Here is a 21,416-nt window from a genome sequence, read left to right as displayed (position 1 = left end):
TGTGTCAGGCTGAGCATGTACTCCTCTGTAATACCAGGAAAGCAATTGTTCATTTCCATACTTATCCCTGGACACCTCCTATACCTGGCGTTACCTTTGTTCTACGAACACCTTTATTCTCAGTCACTGTACAACATGTTATGTCTTTCGCAGCTCTAAAAATGAAACCTGAAGTGCCAGTATTTAACATTCTTGATCCTGCTATAAAGTCTTTGTTGCATAAAGCTCACACCCAGTGCTACGTCTCTCTGTCAGCAGAAAAGCAGTGACCTCCACAGTCTGAAGCCAGGCTCCAAGACTTGAACTTGGAAGGTTTTATGTAAAGGACCTTTGGATCCTCCTGTGAATTCCTTTAAATATAGCTTGGATAATTATTTAGTGTCACAAAAAGGAAAAGATGGATTCTCCACCCCCCATCTTTATAGTGTGTAAGGTTTTTCCAGATCAGAAACTGTTCGTGGGTAGCTTAGTTATTTAGGCATAGGGGATGTTACAGATTTATCTGTCCACTCCAGATCTTCTACTTTAAAAAAAAGAGAAAAACATGGATCAAAACTGTTTTTTAAGTGAACTTTACTGTTTATTTCATTATAATACAGAGGTAACGTACAGGTAACAATATGTAGGTAAACTCTATTATTGTATCTTATACCTAAGAAAGCATGTTTCTTAATACCTTTTCATACAGTTTGGGTCATTTTCTCCACCCCAACTCACTCATCCAGAAAACCAGACTGTGCAACTTCTGTGTGCCATTTGGAGTCCCCTTATGTCTGTCTTCAGAAACCCAGGGCATTCCCGAAAGCCCTAAGAAAGAGCTCTTGTTCATCCAATTTAGGATTTATAAAACAGGTCAAATGATTACACTGAAATCACTTACACCTTCCACTTCTTATGGCTTCTTTTTTATCCTCCCCTTCACTTTACAGGTATCTCTGGAGACAAAGTAGAGATAGACCCTGTTACAAATCAGAAAGCCAGCACTAAGTTTTGGATTAAGCAGAAACCCATCTCAATCGATTCTGACCTGCTCTGTGCCTGTGACCTTGCTGAAGAAAAAAGCCCCAGTGAGTAGTCCCTTTTATTTATGTCTCCTTTCTCTCTTTCCCCTCTCTTCCCCTCTGTGTGCTGGGTGCCAGGAGAATATATTGCCACCGTGTCCTTTTTTCCTTGGGTCTGTTTAATTCATTACCAGAAATTTCTTTTAATCAAATGGGATTGTATTATGGTACCCAGAGCCTGACATGAGCCCCATCCTGGCTGGTCTTGATGGCAGCAGAGAACCTTGCAGCCCTGTTCCTGACCTCTGCAGCCCAGCCCTGGAGCCTGGGGGAATAGGGCCAGATTCCTGCTGGGAATTTGCACTCACTAGAGCCCTCATTTCACTTCATGCTCCCTTCTCATTTGGGGGACTTGACCCGTCAGACGTGGGCCTGCCTGCCTGCCTTCCATGCCAGACCGAGGAAAGCAGGGGGATTTCCCGAGGCAGCTGAAGACGACATTTAGATATCCATCATGCTGGAAGTGTTAACACCTCCCCAGATTACTGGCAGCTGCATGACCTACCAGCTCATAATTAAACTCTTGCCGGATCCTACAGAAGAGATTATTGCTGGGTTGGCATTCCTACGCTTAAATTATCAAGGTAGAATACAGTCCAGTTGTATACTTTGGCAATTGTATTTTTGCAGCTAAGTAATTGGGTAGAGCGTTTAGATTAATCACTTAATCATTTTTAGGCCTTCAAGGACACATAGATCACACTGAAATTCCTCCATGGAAGAAAAAAGTTTAAACTATATAAGGGTGTATTAGTTTCCTGGAGAAGGCTATAAGATAATGGTTCTCAAAATCTGGTACATTATCAGCATTATCTGTGGAGCCTATGTAAAATGCAGTTACCCGGGGCTCACGCCAGTAGATTCTGATTTAGTAACTTAGGGTACAGACTGAGCATCTAATTTTTATTAATTCCCTATGTCCAATGTCTACTAAATTTGAGAACAAATGTTATGAGGAATTATATGCTCAAAAGGAACAATAAGAAATATAAAGGCCAGCAAGTGTTTATAATATGGTTCAAATTTTTGAGATAATACTGACTAAACAAACAGGGGCCTGAAGGGGACTTGCAAACTGGGTACATGCCACATTGCCTCATTTATGGGTGGGTGTTTAAATTTTCTGTCAAATCCAGCTATGCTGGGCTACATATTCTCCTCCTTTCAACCATTAGCCTACAGCTTGGCAAGAAGGGAGAACTTAGTGGAATACAGGGAAAGGAATCAGGCCATCTCCAACCCCTTCCCGCCATTCCTGCCATCCCAGTGAGGCCTCCGACTCTGCGAGAGGCTGGTGAGAAAATTGCCTGCTGCTCTGGGGACCTTGCCCTAAGGCTGCTGGATTCTCTCTGTCTTTGGATAAACATCTTCTTCCTAATCCCACTCACTCCAGCTTGTCAGCCAAGAAAGATGCTATTGTTCTGGCACTTTCTTCCCAAGAACTAAAGATGCTTTGAAAAGTGACATTTTGTTAATTCTCCATGTCTCTGAGAAATGAAGGGCAATCACTTGCATATTGCATAGAGGGATAAGCTGGAGTAGAAAGGTCGGGAAAGAACTAGAAGCAGGATTCAGGTTTTCCTTACACTCACACCAGGACACTCACTGTTCCAAGGAAGGTTGTGATGCAGGCACTGAAGGTACAGGATGTAGCACACCCAGCCTAGCAGGAAATGAAGAAAAGATTCACAGCCACCCATCTCCCAGTCCCTCGAGGGATCAAGTCAGTAGAGAAGTAATTATTACACATCTGTGTAAATGAGGCCAAGTCCCAGCATTGGGGATACAGGGCAGATGTGGGCCCTATCATTTCAGTATTGACAATCTACTAAGAGTCTTTTGTCTTATTTTCAGATATACCAGATGGTTCTGTGTAAAAATTGCATGTGTGGATCTTACAGGGGTTTCTTCCTCTTTCACTCTGGCTCTAGAGATCTGGAAATTGTGGCACTTTCCTGAAGCTCACTACCCTAGTAAACCTCTTCTTAAGTCCCTGTTCCCTATGGCAGTGCTTTTCAAACCATGTTCCTTGGTGCTCTAGGGACCTCAGGGGAGTATGTATACAAGGCAGGATTGGGCATAAAGCCTCGCCTTCAACCAAAGGGACTCTACGTTTTTTCTATTTAGGGATTCTACATTTAAAAAGTCAGCTGATAAAAGGATTTTGCTGCTTTAAAAAAAAAAAAAAAGATTTGAAAGTTAACAGGCTTACAGAATAAAATTCAGACTCTTCAGCATAGTCTTTGCAAACATTGACAACCAGCTGACCACTCTGGCCTCATAGCCCCTAATTTCCCATCTCAAATTTGGGCTATGGTCACTATGAGCTATTTGTACACAATCATTTTGTGCTTCTGCAGTTCCCACTGCTGGAATACGCCTTTGACCCTGACCCTTCCCTAACGTATGGATGTTTCTACCTCCCCAAACTCAGCCCACTCATTTTTCAAGATCCAGCTCCAACGTCAGGCTCTCTCTCTGTGAACTTTGCCCCCAGAAGCTTGTACATAGCTCTAGTAAAACACCTCTGTGCTATATTTATTAATATCTATGTGAGCTCTGCCCCCCCCCATCGTCATCTCCATACTAAACTGATTTATCCAGGAACTGGCTTCTGCATCCTCAGTCCCTAGCACAGTGCCTACAGAGTTGTCCTCAGTGGTTTGTTGACTTGCAGTTGAACTCAGGAGGCTAGAATTTAGAAACCAAAAGTTATCTGACATAATTTATGTTGTAAAGTGCCCAAACAAAGATGTATTAAATGAATCAGCTTGATGCTATGTGTTTTATGATTTCCAGTATCTTCATCAAATTAATTCAGTGACTCAATCTAAAAAGTTCATCCTCAGACTATCATCAGACCACAGAATTAATCTATGGGCGTCTTCCTTTTCTTTCTTCCTTTTTTTTTTTTTAAAGGATTAATGGTAACCCTTTTTATCTTTTGTGTCTGTTGAACCTTAGAAAAAAGTTATTTTAACATCACTAAAGAAATGAAAGTCACTATATTTCATAAGTTTAGCCTGTGATTTTTATCAGCATAGTGATGTATGTTTGTAGCTGAGTTTACATCAAAAATTATTCTTGGGGCCTTCTTGAATGAATTATGGCAAAGAAAGAGAGTCTAGAAGTAGATAAGGTTTTTGATTTCTGCAATATATTTCCTTTTTCATGTTTTTATCTCCGTAACACAAGTGTCTTGCTGAAGACTGGAACGTATGACCAACTGGAATAATTTAGTTGTGAAAACAGAGCAGACGTGTTATTAAACAGCCTTCTTTACAAAAAGGCATAAGTGTTGGGAGGATAATGAAGTTGTTACCAGTCTTACTTGAGACGTGTTTGTCAGAATTTTGAACAGAAAAGAAATGGTTTTTAAAACCTTTGAATATGGCCAGTTTGCAGTGTTTATTGAGAAAGCTGCTGTCAAACCATTAATTTGGTCGTCATAAGGAACACAACTCAAGTTTAATTGATGCCATATCCAAAAAGTGTGTGAATAGCTGACTTGGCAAAGGGACTGAGCATTTGAATGGCTGCAGTGAAACACATAATTACACATATTGTAGGATCGGAAAGACCCAGGCTCTGAAGCCATGCTTCATAAATAGCAGTTCTGTGGCTCTCTTTCCTTTACCCTCGACTTCTCCCTCTTAGGCCAGGTTCTCAGAGGGAAGATTTATTGCTCTGTCCCTGTGAGTGCTTAAGGACCTGGAACTTAATGACTAAATAGATACATGCCTTAAAAAAATTGTACATATAAATATGGGCTCCTAAAAGAGTGAGTTGAGCAAATCTGTATTATCACAAGCCCTGAGATATTAAGAATAAATTCTGCCTTTCTAGATTTAAGGAAAAAAAAATCATGCTGCCATTATAATTATAATTATTATTATTCAATTCAGTGATTTCTCAGTCAGAGTTTGGTACTTCTTAGGATATCTTTTGCTATTTTGAAAGATGTTGCAAACCTCTAAAAGATGAATTAATATTCACTTTAACTGATCAAGGATGTTATAGCACATAGGAGAGGAGAATGTTTCCGTATCACAAACTGCCATGTTTAAATTGTCTTATAGAAATTAATTTTCCATTCTCATACAGGTCTAGACACAGGCTTTGAATGCCATGGGCTCTCTTTTTAAGTGCCAGCCTTGAATTCCTGCACCGAAACAAAAGCAAGGGACCTTTCTGTGAAACTGGTACCCATCAGAGATTCTCAGGCTATCGCTGAGTACCAGCCTCAACCATGGCAGGTCTGGTTTGATCATAAGAAGGTTGTGCACATTTAGAGTCTTTAAAGGAAGCAGCCTATCATTAAGAAATCAGATTTAAACCTTAATAAAGTAGCTGTCGTCTTTATAGCTGAAAAGAGCTCTGTATCTCAATATATATCAATTAAATATATATCATATAAAATCTTAAGGAAGCAACATAATAGAGGTAACCTGATTATGTTCTTTTGCAATAGTATAATTTAAAGGAAATCTGATTCTGTTGATGCTGGTTATGTTGGGGGAGTTTTTGTTTTGTTTTGTTTTGTTTTTTATCCAAAACACTATTTTGATACAAGATAGGAACTGTTTGGGTTTAAGAGTTAACCACAACCGTAGAAGACTGTTAAACCCTTGTGACTAGAACCTGCTGAATATTTGAGATGAGACTCAGTTAAGGCTATGAGTTAAATTAGCTGGGCTTATTGGTGACCTCCCGCTTAAATGAATCTTTCTTTTCATAAGTACTTGACAAGATCTGTAAAGTAGTGTATTTAATTTACTAATTAAATTAAAGCTACTGAATAATGATTTGTCCACATTGATTTAGCTTAAATAGAAAAGATCAGCATTGTTGTGATCTTCAGCAACCTTAATGGCCAAGCCAGTTAGACACAAAGGCCTCTTGTGTTTTATAGGTCAGAAGTACGTAGGTAAGCCCAGGCTGTAATTGAATTGCCTGCACTGCACCCTGCAGTCGCAGATTTCCTTTGCCTTCCTGTTCCATTGTTGCACTGGGGCTTAAGAGAATGTTAACGCAGTAATAGGCACAGGGCCTTCCCCATTATACGTCTTGCTATCGAGCGGTTCTGCATGACTAGTTAAAGAAGATGGCAAGAAGATTAATGAAAGCAAGGCTAATACAGAAGGGGGTACTTTTGCAAGACTTCTACTGAGGAGATATTAGAGCTGAACCAGAGCTTGGCTTTTTCTTTATCCTGTGACCTTTGAACCTGCCTTACTGTTGAGAGCTGCCAGGGAAGTCGACATTTTGATTGATGTTGGTACACGAGTCAGTCTTTCCCATTGAATTCCACATCTGCACGAAAATAGCTTTTCCAGCAGAATTCATACTGGCTAGAAGTGATAGCCAAATTGATGGCTGAAATGCTTTTATGTAGTTTTCATTTAAACCTAAAGGTATTTGATGGTTTAATTCAGTATCCAGTTTTCATAGATTATACATATTCACTTATATGTTCTTAATGGGTTCATCAACCCATAGTGAAAGACCAGTTTTAAGAATGTTCATAGGTTTGCAAACAGAGCTCCGAGCAGGCTTTATGGGGGAGTAAAAGCAGTCATGAAACAAATCCTTTACTATCCTTAAAAAAGAAAAATCAGTCTGAAGGCTCAGGGAAACTGACTTCGAGGTTTGTATAAATAAAGCAAAGCATCTGGTTGTTTTTGGAAAGCTGTAGATGGGAAAGTCTGAAATCTTGGCTCTGTACCCCAACTGAGCCCCACCTCAGAGGCCGTCTTGACTCACCCAGATGCTGGGATCCCTGAACTTGTCCTTGGGACACTGACATGCCATCTCAAAGGGATTGTCTTGGGCTACTTGTAATACTGCCGTGTGCAGATACAAATCTCTTCACGTGTTCTCACTAATTCTGTTACCTTGTTTGTGGAGCTGCAGGCTTCACATGCGTGTGTGGTTGTGTGTGTCTGAATGAGCCACTGTATGTATCCCCACCCCCCCTCCCAACAAAGGAGAGCAGGGAGAATGGCAGAAGGATCGCGTTTGTTACTAAAATCAACCTGGGCACACTCCAGCCTATACAATGACTTCTCTAACCCCCCTGCCCCCCGCCCCCGATTTCTCTTCTCCCTATTTGACAAGGGTAGTTCTAGCAAAGAACACACACACACACACACACACACACACAGTCTCCCCCTCTCCCCCAACAGATAGGCATTCTAGTTGCTAAAGGAGGAGGTACCCAGGAATTTGGTCATATTTTTTAGATGCTCTCAAGAATGTGTGAAGGAGGAATGAGGGTGGTGTTAGCCACTGCTGGGTGAAAAAGCTACAGCCCCAAGGTGAACAGGTGGACACCTATGGCCATGGTGGCATACTGTAGGCCCCAGTAGGTAAGGCACCTACATTTATGCTCCGATAGACCTGCAGCCCGGGAGAGCTACAGCCCCTCCTCAGCCTCTGTCAACTCCCAGGAGGTCTGGGCACTCCAAACATTAGGTGGGCAAGCTATGTTTTGTTTTTATTCTCTGACAAGGACTTATTTCGTAAGTTCCAGATCAAATACGGTAAGTACTGCCTGATTACAGAACACAATGGACTCTAACATATTAAATGCCCCAGTTATTGAATTGCCTTTTCATAAGAGTCCTCTGGAGCACAATCAGGAGCAGGCAGTGCCTCATCCTTTTAACAGATATGTTTCCTAGCCCTATTAAAAGGGGTCTTCATCTATCCTGTCAAAGGGAGTCTGCTGGGGTTTTTTAGTTTAATTACACTATCCAATTAAAACTCCTTGCTGCATTTGGATGCGCCTCTCCTTGGGCCTGAGTGGATATGACATTTACAAGGCTCGCCTTTCAAGCAGACAATAGTGTGATTGATGAGGTGCACATTCAGTGAAGGAGGCGAGTGCCTGTGGAAGTGCTGCTTAGTGCATTTTGATTTATTTATCATCTCCTTCCAAAACAAGGGAGCTGACGGGGAGATGGGTTTAGGCAACCAGGGGGGACCACCTCAATATTTCCAAGTGTGTGGGAGGGAAAGACCTGGAGTGTGTCACAGGATAAAGGTGGAGAAAAACTATAACCATAGGGCCAGTTTGCATCATCTAATGTCAGATTCCATTCTTAGTTTCTTTGACCCAGTCTGGTTTCCAGTAACCTCAAACTATAATCTGCTGTTAATAGGCCATCACTGTGTTTTCAAGGAACAGCTTGCTGGTGCTGAATAGCTTTGGTCCTTGAGAACTCAGCCAACCCAGCATGCGACCCAGTTGACTGACCTGGTCATCATTTGCTGGCATCTGACTTTTGCACTAGGTATGCCAATTCATGTTCCCAGCTGCATCCTCCAGAAATCCAGCAGCTTCTGTCCAGGATAGCCAGTACTTGATGACTCTTTCTCTCACCCTGCCTCGCCACGTTGAATATTTATTTATCTTTTATTTATTTTTTATTTTATTTTATTTTTTAGAGACAGGGTCTCACTCTGTCACCCAGGCTGCAGGGCAGTGGCACGATCACAGTTCACTACAACCTGGAACTCCTGGGCTCAAGCTGTCCTGCCGCCTCAGCCTCCCAAAGTGCTGAAACAACAGGCTTGAGCCACTGCTCCTGGCCTATGTTGAGCATTTAAAAGTGCTTCTAGGCCAGGCACGATGGCTCACGCCTGTAATCCTAGCATGCTGAGAGGCCAAGGTGGGAGGATCACCTGAGGTCAGGAGTTTGAGACCAGCCTGAGCAAGAGTGGCACCATCTTTACTAAAAAGAGAAAAAAAATTGGCCGGGCTCAGTGGTTCATGTCTGTAGTCCCAGCTACTCTGGAGGCTGAGGCAGGAGGATCACTTGAGGCCAGGAGTTGGAGGCTGCATTGAGCTATGATGACAGCACTGCACTCTAGTCGGGCGACAGAGTGACACTCTGTCTCAAAATAAATAAATCAATAAATAAGTAAATAAATAAACAAGCAAACAAAGCGTGAGACTCTGTCTCAAAATAAATAAATAAGTAAATAAACAAACAAGCAAGCTAGCTTGCTTCTCGAATTTGGAATCAGCCAAGAGCAAATGTGGCTCTTCAACAAAGAGAGATGGAAGCACAGTGGAGAAGTTCTCAAGGTTGTAGTGACAAGGCAAACCTCACTTCTTGCTCTCAAACTGCTATTTCTGTTTACCCTCAGCAAACGATAACGCGCTTGTCTCTGTAGTTCCTAGGAAAAAGGTGTTGCGGTACAGTGGTCCTCAGAAGGGTCAACACTGCATTTAGGAGTCAGGATAGTCTACTCTGAGCCCCACACAGTTGATAAAAGGAAGACACCTGCCATATTTATCATCTAGTTGCCCTTAGGGGCTGCTGGGGGCACATTTACGTGATGTGTAAGAATGTCTGTGTTTGTGAGGAAAAGTGGCTGGTGCTGGGATACCCAGTGAGTTTTCTTACATTCTCTGTAAACTTCCTTCCTTTTTCCCTAGGACTTATTAATAAGCAAGAAAGAATTTGCTTGTGTTGATTGGAATATTGATATTTGTTAGAGTGGAAAACATTTTGAGGGTATCAACTTTTTTTCCTCCTGGGAGAAGCCTTGTTCTTGCTATTAAGTTTTCACTTAATTGTTAACTTGGGCTTTATGGACTTACAATAACAAAACAATTATCTAGGTATAATGAAAAATTTGCATACATTTGCATTTTCCTAGATTTTGATTACCATTTCTTCAAATTCATTCTTTCTTGATTTTAACATTAATAGAGATCCTAATTGAGAAAAGGGTGAGGGCAGGAGCTGTTCTCTACTGAAAAACTCTGTGTGAAAGATTTCTCAGCTGGATAAATGATGGGGAAAATCTGTTTTCCTTTGCCTCCTGCCAAGCTCCAAACTGTGTTTTCATAATAAATAAATGGAGCGCTTAGATTTTAAGTTATTCTCATAGACATGGAAAAAGTAAGCTACACTTTCATTAAAATCAAGGTATATTGCTTATAAGACTCCCAAATGCAACTTCCAAGACAGGGTAACTACTATCAGCATATCCTTTTTATCATAAATGACCAGAAACCCAGACAAAATATAAGAAAGTGTTTTCAGACATTGGAAAACAGGTAGTACAGGACTGTGATTCCTGAGAGAAAGGAAACAAAAGAGATAAGACTGACCATCACCTCAGCTTTCCTCCAGGGTTTCCCAGGGAGGGACAACCCAAGGAAATATAACAGTCTCACTAAGCTGGAAAACAGAGATGAGTGTAAGCTGAAATTTACAGAACAGAGTATGCATAGGAGGGAGCTACACTGAGGAGGAGCTCTAGAAAGAGCCCCTTGAATCTGTCACTGTAGACTACGTTGTGCATGCCTGTGGCGGGGCCTCACAAGGCTGGTCAAAGAACAGCTGTTGGGGAGCTGTAAACTAGAGTTCTGGCCAACCAGAGTGGAGCATCCAGGGCATTTAGTAGTGATTCCAGAAAGGCCATACTTTGGGAGTAGGACTAAACTAGCCATAGATTAAAGACTGCTCTAGTCCTTGCCAAACAAAGCCTTAAAAGGAATCTTGAAAGGATCAAACTCATCCACAAGTAAATTAACTGCCTGCCAGAACAAAGCCCAGTACTCTGTAAAGGACAACAATATAATGCAGACACCCCACAATGTACATTTATAATGTCCAGCATCCAATCAAAAATTACTAGACATGCGAAGAAGCAGGAAAATGTGTTTTATAACCAGGAGAAAAATGAATCAATAAAAATAGAGCCAGAAGTGGCAGGGATGATAGAATTAGCAGACAATTGCTTTAGAAATAGCTATGATAAATATATTCACGGACTTGAAAGAAAGAACTCAAAAAGAAGAGAAATGAAAACTATTAAGAACCAAATGAAAATTCTAGAGCTGAGCAATACAGTACCAGAATTAAAAAATTCATTAATGGGAGTAGTTAGGAAGATGAAAAATATCAGAGTATTAGTTATCTATTGCCACATAACAGATTGCCCCAAAATTTAGTGGCTTAAAACAACATTTATTATGTTACAATTTGGTAGGTCAGAAATCCAGCACAGCTTAGCTGGGTCCACTGGCTCAGGGTCTCTCATAAGTTTGCAATCAAGATGTCAGCCGGAGCCACAGTCATCTCAAGGTTCAATTGGGACAGGATCTCCTTCCAAGTTCATTGAGTGATTGTTGACAGAGTTCAGTTCCTTGGGAATGCCCTCAAATTCTCCAAAGGAAAGCTTATAAGATGGAGATGGCTTCATCAAAGTAAGCAAGAGCAAAAGAGCACTAGCAAGGAATAAGTCATGAACTTCTATACCTAATCTCAGAAGTGACATCCCAACACTTTTGCTGTATTATTTATTCATTAGAAGCAAGCCACTAGGTCCAGCCCACAAACAAGGTCATTACACAAGGGCATGAAAAGCAGGAGGTGGGATCATGGGAAGCCATTTCATAATCTAGCTACCACAATCAGTGAACTGTAAGACAGAATAATAGAAACTATTCAAACTGAAGCACACAGAGGAAAAATGGATGAAAAGAATAGAGCCTGTGGAATAATATCAACTGTTCTAACATATATGTAATTTCAGCCTCAGGGATGGAGGATTTGATTCCAGATTTTATTTAAAATATCAAACCACTGGCCAGGCGCAGTGGCTCATGCCTGTAATCCTAGCATTCTAGGAGGCCAAGATGGGAGGATCCCTTGAGGTCAGGAGTTTGAGACCAGCCTGAGCAAGAGCAAGACCCCGTCTCTACTAAAAATATAAAGAAATTATATGGACAGCTAAAATATATATATAGAAAAATTAGCCGGGCATGGTAGCTCATGCCTGTAGTCCCAACTACTTGGGAGGCTGAGGCAGTTGGATTGCTTGAGCCCAGGAGTTTGAGGTTGCTGTGAGCTAGGCTGACGCCACGGCACTCTAACCCAGGCAACAGAGTGAGACTCTGGCTCAAAAATAAATAAATAAAATAAAATAATCAAACCACCAATCTTGAAACCCCAACGAAAGCTAAGCAGGATAAATATGAAGAAAACCACATTAAGGTACATCATAATCAAATTGCTGAGAACCAACGATAGAGAGAAAAATCCTAGAAGCAGCCAAAGAAAGAAGGCATGTTACATAGAAGAACCAAGATAAGAATGATTGCTGACTTCTCATCAGAAATAATGCAATCCACAAGACAACAGAACAACATCTCTAAAGTGCTAAAAGAAAAAAAATCTGTCAACCTAGAATCCTATATTCAGTGAAAATATGCTTCAGAAATTAAGGTGAAATAAAGGCATTTCAGAAAATCAAAAGATGGAAGAATTTGTCACCACTGAACCTTTACTACAAGAAGTGTTAAAGGATAGAGGGGAAAAATACCAGATGGAAACTCAGATCTACACAAATTAAGAGCACTCAAGATGTCACCGTTACCAACTATATGGAATCAACCCAGAAAAAGGAAGGAAGTAAGAGAGACCCCTTTGAGCAGGAATTGGCAAGCTATGGCCCACAGCCCAAATCCATGCCCCACCAGTGTGTGTGGCCTATGAGATTAGAACAGTTTTTACAGGTGAACATTTGCAGTTGATGTAACGAGAGGAAACACTTGTTTTGGATCCCATTTAAGTGAAATGTTATCCCCCTCCCGACTAAAGAAAAATCTACTTTTCTCATTAGTAGACCTGTGTTACCCAGAAAATGTACTTGATTATTATATTTTGAATTTTGTCAATAAAATACACAGACTTTTTCTAGCTCTTGCTATGTAACTATCTACAAAATATCCTTAATTTTGTCTTTTGGCCCTCAAAACTTAAAATATTTAACTGTCTGGCACTTTATAGAAAAGGTTTGCTTGTCTTAGAGTGTGGAGGTAAAAAGGGAAACAAAGGAAACCTCCCCCGTCAGGCAGTGGTCCAGGCACTTTATATGCATCACGTAATTCTTACAGCAACTCTGTGAGGCTGTATCTATGTTTATTATGTAATTCTAAGATTGTTGGATTTTATCCTAGGAATATTTAATCCTGACAACTCTGAGGCAGATATTGTTCCTATTTTATGAGTAAACTGGGGCTCCAAGAAGTTACACTATTTGTCCACAGTTGTAGATAAATGGTAACAGAGGAGCATATTCTTCTGCCACTGACACAAAGCCAAGGCCCTTAAACATCTGTGCTTTCTTGCTGGAAGAATATCCCTAGCCCCAACTCCATCTATAAAGTCTTATTTTTTAACAAATTTCAACCATGATTGGTTATCTGGCTTCTCTTCCTAAAAGCTATTAAATGCAAGAGGGAAAAAAGAAGCAGAACATAAATAATAAAGACAGTGTGGGAAGTGAAAGCTGACGAGAGTTGACCAAAACTGAAACAAAACAAAAACTATTAAAAAGCAGTCCAAGAACTCAGTAAGCATTATAGTATGGAACAATTTTGGTGGCAAGACACAGAGCATTTTGTATCCCTGAGGATATCATGATGTTCAGTAGTTACATGGATGAACATGATAAAACAGTAATTTCTTTTCCTTGTACTCTAATACAGGAGGAAGGTGTGTGATACAGAATTTTAATGCTTAAAATGGAAAAAGGCTTCTTGCACAAAGGTTACCCTAGCTCTTCACTCCAATGACTCTGGATAGATGAGGTTTCATTTGTTGTAATTTAGGCTCCCACAGAGTATTTGCAAACTCAAGCTTGTCACCGACAGAAGTCCCTCCAGTGAGGAAATTTCCAGATACAGAACTTATTTCTTGTCTACTTCTCTAAAAGCTGAAGAATAAAACTCAACCAATACTTGGTTATTGAAATGCCATGCAGTATCTTGTTAGAACAACTTACACAGGAATTGAAACATCAAAAGGCCCCCATAAACCATTGTTCTTAATTTATTTCCTGAAATACACATAAACATTTCTCTTGCATATAGAAGTAGAATATGTGTCTCAAGGAAAAGCACTTCTATTTGAGTTGCCAGCTGAACTAGCCATTTATTTCAGGGAACTTCATTATTACTTGAAAGAACAACTGACAGACTATGGTTATTCAGACTTGAGTATTGTGAAGTGAGCCTACCACTTCAAGAAAAACAAATGACAGTATTTAATGCCAGTGATGAAATTCAAGCTTTCAAGTGCAAATGAGGATTTTGGAAAACTTGTACCCATCACTATGAGCTTGGCTTCTCATTGCTTAAAGACTTTTCTAATATCAGTGGCGATATTAATGAATGTGATTTTTTTGATATCATATAGTGAAATATGTCAACATTCAGAAGATCTGCATAACTCGGTGAACCAATATTTTCCAGACTATTGCCAAATCTGGCAAGGGGAAAGAGTCAAAATGTAAGACAGACCAATACATTTTAATGTAACAGAGTACAAAAAGTTTATCAGTGTGGTTTCTATTCTATACTGCAACTAATCTTTAAGAAATGACCATTTATCAAGTTTGGTGTAGTATCAAAGAATATTTATAAAAGAAGAATATTAATATATGCCTCCCCTTTCTAAAAATATATCTGTCTGAGGCCAAAACAATATATCACTACAGATCAAATGCAGAAGCAGATAGGATAATCCAGCTGTTTTCTGTTAAACCAATTACTAAAGAGATTTTTAAAATACAAAATAATGCCACTGTTATTAAAGTTTTTTAATTTGGGAAATATAAGTGTTTTTCCATTCAATAACATGTTTATGTTAATTTGTAATGGGTTTATTATTTTTAATGAATTAATAGGTAATTTTAATTTCTAACACAATAAATATTAGTAGGTATAATCCATATAAGCATAAGTTTGTTTTGTTTTGTTTTTGAGACAGAGTCTTGCTCTGTTGCCCGGGCTAGAGTGCCATGGCATCAGCTTAGCTCACAACAACCTCCAACTCCTGGGCTCAAGCAATCCTCCTGCCTCAGCCTCCTCAGTAGCTGGGACTACAGGCACAGCCACTACACCTGACTAATTTTTTTCTATTTTAAGTAGAGATGGGGTCTCACTCTTGTTCAGGAGGGTCTCAAACTGCTTAACTCAAGTGATCCTCCTGCCTCAGCCTCCCAGAATGCTAGGATTATAGGCGTGAGCCACCATCCCCAGCCTAAGCATAAGCTTTTTGGGCTCTTCAATAATGTTTAAGAGTATAGAACTGCTGATCTAGGGTCTGGAAAATCATCTTAAAAAGCTTGAACTGTATTCTAAGGATGATAGGAAAAGAAGTACTGCAGAGTTTTTTGTGTGTGTGTTTTAAAAGGATGACTCTTGTGGGTAGATGTTTGGACCTGTAAGACATGATCAAAAATGGGAAAACCGGCCGGGCGCGGTGGCTCACGCCTATAATCCTAGCACTCTGGGAGGCCGAGGTGGGCGGATCGTTTGAGCTCAGGAGTTCGAGACCAGCCTGAGCAAGAGCGAGACCCCATCTCTACTAAAAATAGAAAGAAATTATATGGACAGCTAAAAATATATATAGAAAAAATTAGCCGGGCATGGTGGTGCATGCCTGTAGTCCCAACTACTCGGGAGGCTGAGACAGGAGGATCCCTTGAGCTCAGGAGTTTGAGGTTGCTGTGAGCTAGGCTGACGCCACGGCACTCACTCTAGCCTGGGCAACAGAGTGAGACTCTGTCTCAAAAAAAAAAAAAAAAAAAAATGGGAAAACCAAGAGGAGGCAATAGGTGGTCATGACCTGGGTATGGACACAGGATAGAGAAGGATGGAAGATCAGCATGTGAAATCTGGAGGACCAAATGCCTGGAACTTGACTTGGCGTATCGTGAGGCCTCCATATGCACTAACACTTTTGATTTAAGGGGAGATGTTGACATCAGTTCTGGACATGCTGTACTGGAGGCCATGAGACAATGGCAGTAGTACCCACTGTTGGCTCTGAAACTCTGGAGGAAGGTCTAGGCCAAATAGCTGCTTCAGAATCATCAACGTATGAGTAGTAATCAAAACCCAAGGGCAGACCTGACACAGGAGAAATGTAGAGTTAGAAGAGATGAGGATCAAGGCTAGAGCACTGCAGAGGACCATCATTTAAGGGACAGGTGGAAGTCAAGAAGATCACAAAGGAAAAATGAGGAACGATTGACTGGAGCAGTGGACTGAAGAACCATGTGACTGTGGCTCCATGGAAACCCAGGGACGAGAGGACGTGAAGTAGTGTGGAATACAGCTGAGAAGTCGCTACTGGATCTCTCAAAACTGAGGGCGTAGTGACCTTAGCAAGAATGTTTTCAATAAATTAGAGGAAGGAGGGAAATCACATTGCCATGGGAGTTCTTATAATTAGAGACTTAATTATGTTTATAGGAAGGAGCCAAAGAGAGAGAGAGCGTGAGTTTGAGAGATGTAGGCATAAGTGTAAGTAGGTCAGACGCAGCCCCTGCTCCAAAGGTCAGAGAGCTCATTACGGTTCCCCAGGCCTCTGCCACTGCGGGGGTGCTCAGGAAGGAGCCCCACCTTTTGCCAGTGGAACTGAACTGAAGCTCCCTGCAGGCAGCTCAGAACTGCTGCTTACAGTGAGACCCAACCTGGAGGAGGTTTTCAGCCCAGAGACCAGAGAATCCCAGCCCAGCCTTTCCTCCTGGGACCTACAGAGAAGTGTGGCTTTGCCTAAGAAAATGTGTGTTCCCATCAGTTTCCTCCAAGAAATCCAATCCCTCTTCCAAGTCAGAGGGTCCAGAAAAGATCAAACCCTGGAAACCTGGGTTTTAAAAAGTATCCATGCCTAATATAAAGGAATTGAGAAAGAGTCTAAATCCTTCAAGATGTTCTTCGTGGCTTTATTATTTATAACACTGGCAATTTTATAAGTAACCCAACAGATAGTAGCATGAACCATAGCACACATCTACTTCTTGGAACAAAATGCAGCTATTGGAAAAGAAGTTATGGAGACTACATTACAACGGGGAAAGTGCTATGGTAAAATGTTAACTTAAAAAAAAAAAATTCTGGCTGCTCTGGCTGGGTGTGGTGGCTCACACCTGTAATCCTAGCACTCTGGGAGGCTGAGGCAGGAGGATTGCTTGAGCTCAGGAGTTCAAGACAGCCTGAGCAAGAGCAAGACCCCATCTTTAATAAAAATAGAAAAAATTAGCCAGGCGTCATGATGTGTACCTGTAGTCCCAGCTATTTGGCAGGCTGAGGCAGGAGGATCACTTGAGCCCAGGAGTTGGAGGTTGCAGTGAGCTACAATGACGCCACTGCACTCTACCCAGGGCGGCAGAGTGAGATTCTGTCCCAAAAAGAAAACCAAATTTTAGTATACAATCTGATTACAATTGTGTAATGTTTGTGAAAACAGGTGAGAATGGCTAGGAAAGAGATCATGGATGTCTTTGTAGAAGGGTGTTGGAATCATAAGGTGGAATGTGGAGATTTTTCCTCTGTCTTCTAAATTTTTAGTAATTTTTAATAAATTTTATAATTTAATTGATAAAGAAAAGAAACTCAGATTGATTTTTTGATTTTCTTGGCAAGTGGTGACACCTGGGGGTTTTACATGAAGGTAGGCTGCAGGCTTGATTTGGAAGCCCCAACTCTGAGCAGTCATTGCCAACCACCGTCAATGCCAGCAGGCATTTCTTCAAATGATGCTCTCATATGATTTGCAATGGAAATCCAGGAGCACCTCTGTTAGCAGGGCCATCTGAGTGCTCCTCTTTGCCTAAGCCATCCCATCTCACAATCAGAGCAGCATTTCCAGAATGCCCTCTCCCCTGAATTGGCTGAGGAATCTATTTTATCAGCATAGCCTCCTGTTTTAGTTAAAATTCATAATGCAAAAGATAACTTGTAGCACAAAAGCTCAATGTCTCTACTTCTGACATTTGTGCTGTTAATTAGTTTCTACTTGGTATTATATTCCATCTTCTCTGTTTTACTTTGAAAAAAATACATAAGTGTAAATACATTCTACATATCCAGATTTCATTTCAGTATTCAGAAGCAGAGGTATAATTTCAGTGTCTGCCCTGAGCACGTGACCTGAGCGGTGCTTAGATGCCATATTTATGCCCCATTATATTGCATTTTATTTCTATAGGGCTGTAAAAGCAAGTCTGCTCAAAGAAGGCACAATTAAAAACAAAATTTTCAAAAGAACGAGCAGTTTATCTTCAGATATCAACTCCATCACAGCTGTAAGAATTATCATCTCTGCCCACGGAGCCCCTGCTCTCTGCAGGGATGTAGGTGATATGTAGGAGATGCCGGACAGATGCCGCCTCCTCCTCCTCTACAGCTGGGCAGGCGCAAGCTCCTGGAGGGCCAGTGCCTTGCCAGCCCCGCAGCTGGGATACGACAGAGCTAGGTTTCATCCTGGGCCTAAGTCCAGGGCTCATGCTTTTGTCTTCTGCATTTCAGGCTCTGTCATGCCTTAATTTCAGAACAGAATTTAACAATCCAAGCAAAATAATTTGAACTAACTGGAATATTAGACTTTGCATTTTCTTTCAAATCACACTGATCATTTTTTCTCAGCTAACATTTTTGCAAAGGCAGTTTGCCCCTGTGGCTTAACACTTTCCTATGAAAACTGCCAGTGGTCTTGGAATTCTCAAGGGTTACCTGTCCACCCCTGATTCCCTGTAATGCGCCAGGGCAGGTGCCCTGATAGACTAAGGTCATTTGACCCTCTCTTCCTCCCTTGCCTGAGGTAAACCTTGAGCTGCCTGGGGCTGATAAAATATCTGATAACAGACTTCTCTTACTCTGTTCTATCAGTATGGAAGTGCAGGTGATTCCTTCTTCCCAAACACCTCTGGTGAAAATTTACCATGTAGCATAAATTACTCATGTTTATTAAAAGAATCATTTCCAGCAAGAGGTCAGTGAACTTGTTACATATGAATATATAGATTTTGGACTGGGTGAAATTATACAAATGTGAATTCTGATTATTAGCTGTTATTCTATTATCAATGAGTATCCACTGCCTGCCAGTGTTGTCTTCTCTCTGGTTCTCAGCTGAATCCCTTTTACATCATCTCGTCTGTACCTGTCCAGCTGAAAACCACGTTCACTCCTACCTGGCTGACCGTAGCAACTGGTTACGGGAGAGCCAGGGGGAATGCCCTAAAACACAATCTGTCCATTTGTTTCGCTGCCCTGCTTTTAAAACCCACTAGTGGCCCCATCAGCTGGTGAATCCAGGCATGTTTAGCCTCATCTCAACTCCTACCTGCCCACCGTGCATGACCTCGGTCTGCGTGGAGCTCCTGCAGAAACTTTGTTGGTCCTTGCCGTATCCTTGCCCTGTTGCATCTTCTTCTTTTCCACCCTTCTCCATCCCACGTTTTCCCAGCTAACTCCTGTCTTCTAAGACTTCTCTGAGAAATTGTCCCTGATGCCCTTCCCCAGGCCAGCTGCCTCCATCTCAGTATCTCCACAGCAGCTGCCTGCGCTTACCTGCATGGTAACACTCATCATGTGACTCCCAGAGTTCATTTCTCTGTCCCTTGCACTAGGCTGTGCTCCTGGCAGAGCCTGAACTGAGTAAAACAGCCCTTCTGGCCACCCAACAAGACAGGGATCCTGGAGTGAGTCGACCCCATGTCCTAGGGTCCAGCAGGGGTGAGAACATGGCTGCTGACCTTAACCTGAGCTTGCATCCCAGGGCTCTTGCTCGTAATTCCTCCCAGAGATCAAGAAGGGGCTATCTGCTGTGGCTGTGCAGCCCACCCTGCCCAGTTATTAACATCTGTACTCTGTAGTTGTTAAAATTCAAACGCAGGCGCTCAAGTACTCCAGATTATGCTCTCTGCGCTCCCTGTTCCCGTCTCTCAATGGTGTGAATACTTTCACTGGAAAGGACAGATTAGAGGCCTAGGAGAGATGGGGAGCAGTGCCACTCTTCCTCGTTCCCATCTGCTTCACTTTCCTCAGTGGGCACGGGAATGAGCACTGGGGCGGGCAAAGGACACACACAGCCCCCCAGGCACAGCAAAATACAGTCAAAGTGAGGTGTTTGGGGTCACCTGGCCCAAATATGCAGCCTTTCAGCAGACTTGGCTTAGGACGATCTCTTTGTTGTTTTTTCATGTGACTGTGTACAGATGAGCCACAAGACTTCCTTCCTGAGGCTCTCAGGCCTGTGCAAACTGCTTATCGCCTGAGCCATGTGTAGACTGGGCTCTACCTGAAGTGAGGAAAAGGGAATTTTTTTAATGGTGTCTCAGTTGCTCAGGCGAAACGTGCTCTAGTGTCCTGAGGTTTTGTTTTGTCAGTGACAAGCGGGAGCAGGTGGTGTAGACAGTCCAGGAGATCACTTATCAAAGTGGTCAGTGAACCCCGAAGCTTCAGGTCTGCGGGCCTCCCTAAGACCTTCTGGTGCTTTCTAGCCCCAGGCCCTGGTGTCTGTGTCCGTCATGGCCAGGTGTCAGCCTCCTGGAACAGGTGTCGCTGTTTGTCCTTCACAGCCCTGTGTCCTTCATAGATGGCTCTGTTTGGTCACAGCATGGCCAACAAAGGTATCTTCATTGTTCCTCCACACTGTGATGTCACCAGCAAGACTCTGATGTTCCAGAATGGATCCTGTGAACATGAATACACACACACACACACATACTTACACATAGATGCATCTATTTATGTAAGATTCACTTCCTTATCAGAAATAAATAATTTGTGTTAACAGAGTGATTAGCTTCCAGTCAAGAATTCTAAGATTTTAGTACCATGATTTAGAATCAAGCTAAATTTGTCAAGTGACTAAAAGTGAGGTTTTTCAGAAATTATTAGCTAATTTTTTCAATTTAGGATTTATAGTTACAATTAGTATATCATAATGATGTTTCCAGAATAAAGTACCAGTGGCTCAACTTTTCTGGCCACAAATGTACAACATATATCAGTTTATTTTTGGAGATCTGAAAAATTAGCTACTGTAAATAAAGTCACCAAGAAGATTTCTCCGGGAAAGAGGTGAACTTACAGTAATATGGGTGATATATTATTAATTAATAACTGTGACCAGCTGCTGCTGCAATTAAAAGGACAACGGATGAGAAAGCCTGACAGGAGAGGAATGCTGAATTTCAGTCTCAGGCACCACGGTCTGTCGAACCAGACTAGGGAAGGTTGTTTCCGGGCTGTTTGCAAGAGGCCTTTATGTTAGAGATGTCACCGGCTTCTCCTTAGTCTAGGCAGGTTTACTGAGTACTGACTACGTGTCTGTCTTGGGCAATGTTCCTTTGCTTGCCAGTAATGGAAACCAACCTAAATAGCTTAAGGAGAAAGAAGAGTTTATTGGAAGGTCACAGGGTCTCCCAGAACCCAAGGACAGCATGTGCTAATAGGCTCAGAGTCCCAAAGCCTCTCATCTTATCCTCAGTTCTTATGCCAGTTCAGACAGGCTGGCATCAGAGGAGGGAATC

General features: G+C 41.7%; 1 protein-coding gene across 8 annotated transcripts in view; it reads left to right on the top strand.

Moving 5' to 3' along the window:
* Positions 1 to 21,416, top strand: part of MAPKAP1 (MAPK associated protein 1) — a 237,538-nt gene that overhangs the window by 207,702 nt on the left and 8,420 nt on the right. For all 8 annotated transcript variants that reach the window (XM_069476792.1, XM_069476791.1, XM_069476789.1 and 5 more), the window contains one exon: positions 930 to 1,067. In XM_069476792.1, the coding sequence (XP_069332893.1) occupies positions 930 to 1,067 (138 nt within the window). The remainder of the gene's footprint in view (positions 1 to 929; positions 1,068 to 21,416) is intronic.

The sequence above is a fragment of the Eulemur rufifrons genome, chromosome 7 (assembly GCF_041146395.1).
Source record: "Eulemur rufifrons isolate Redbay chromosome 7, OSU_ERuf_1, whole genome shotgun sequence".
NCBI lineage: Eukaryota > Metazoa > Chordata > Mammalia > Primates > Lemuridae > Eulemur > Eulemur rufifrons.
This window is presented reverse-complemented; position numbering and strand designations above follow the sequence as displayed.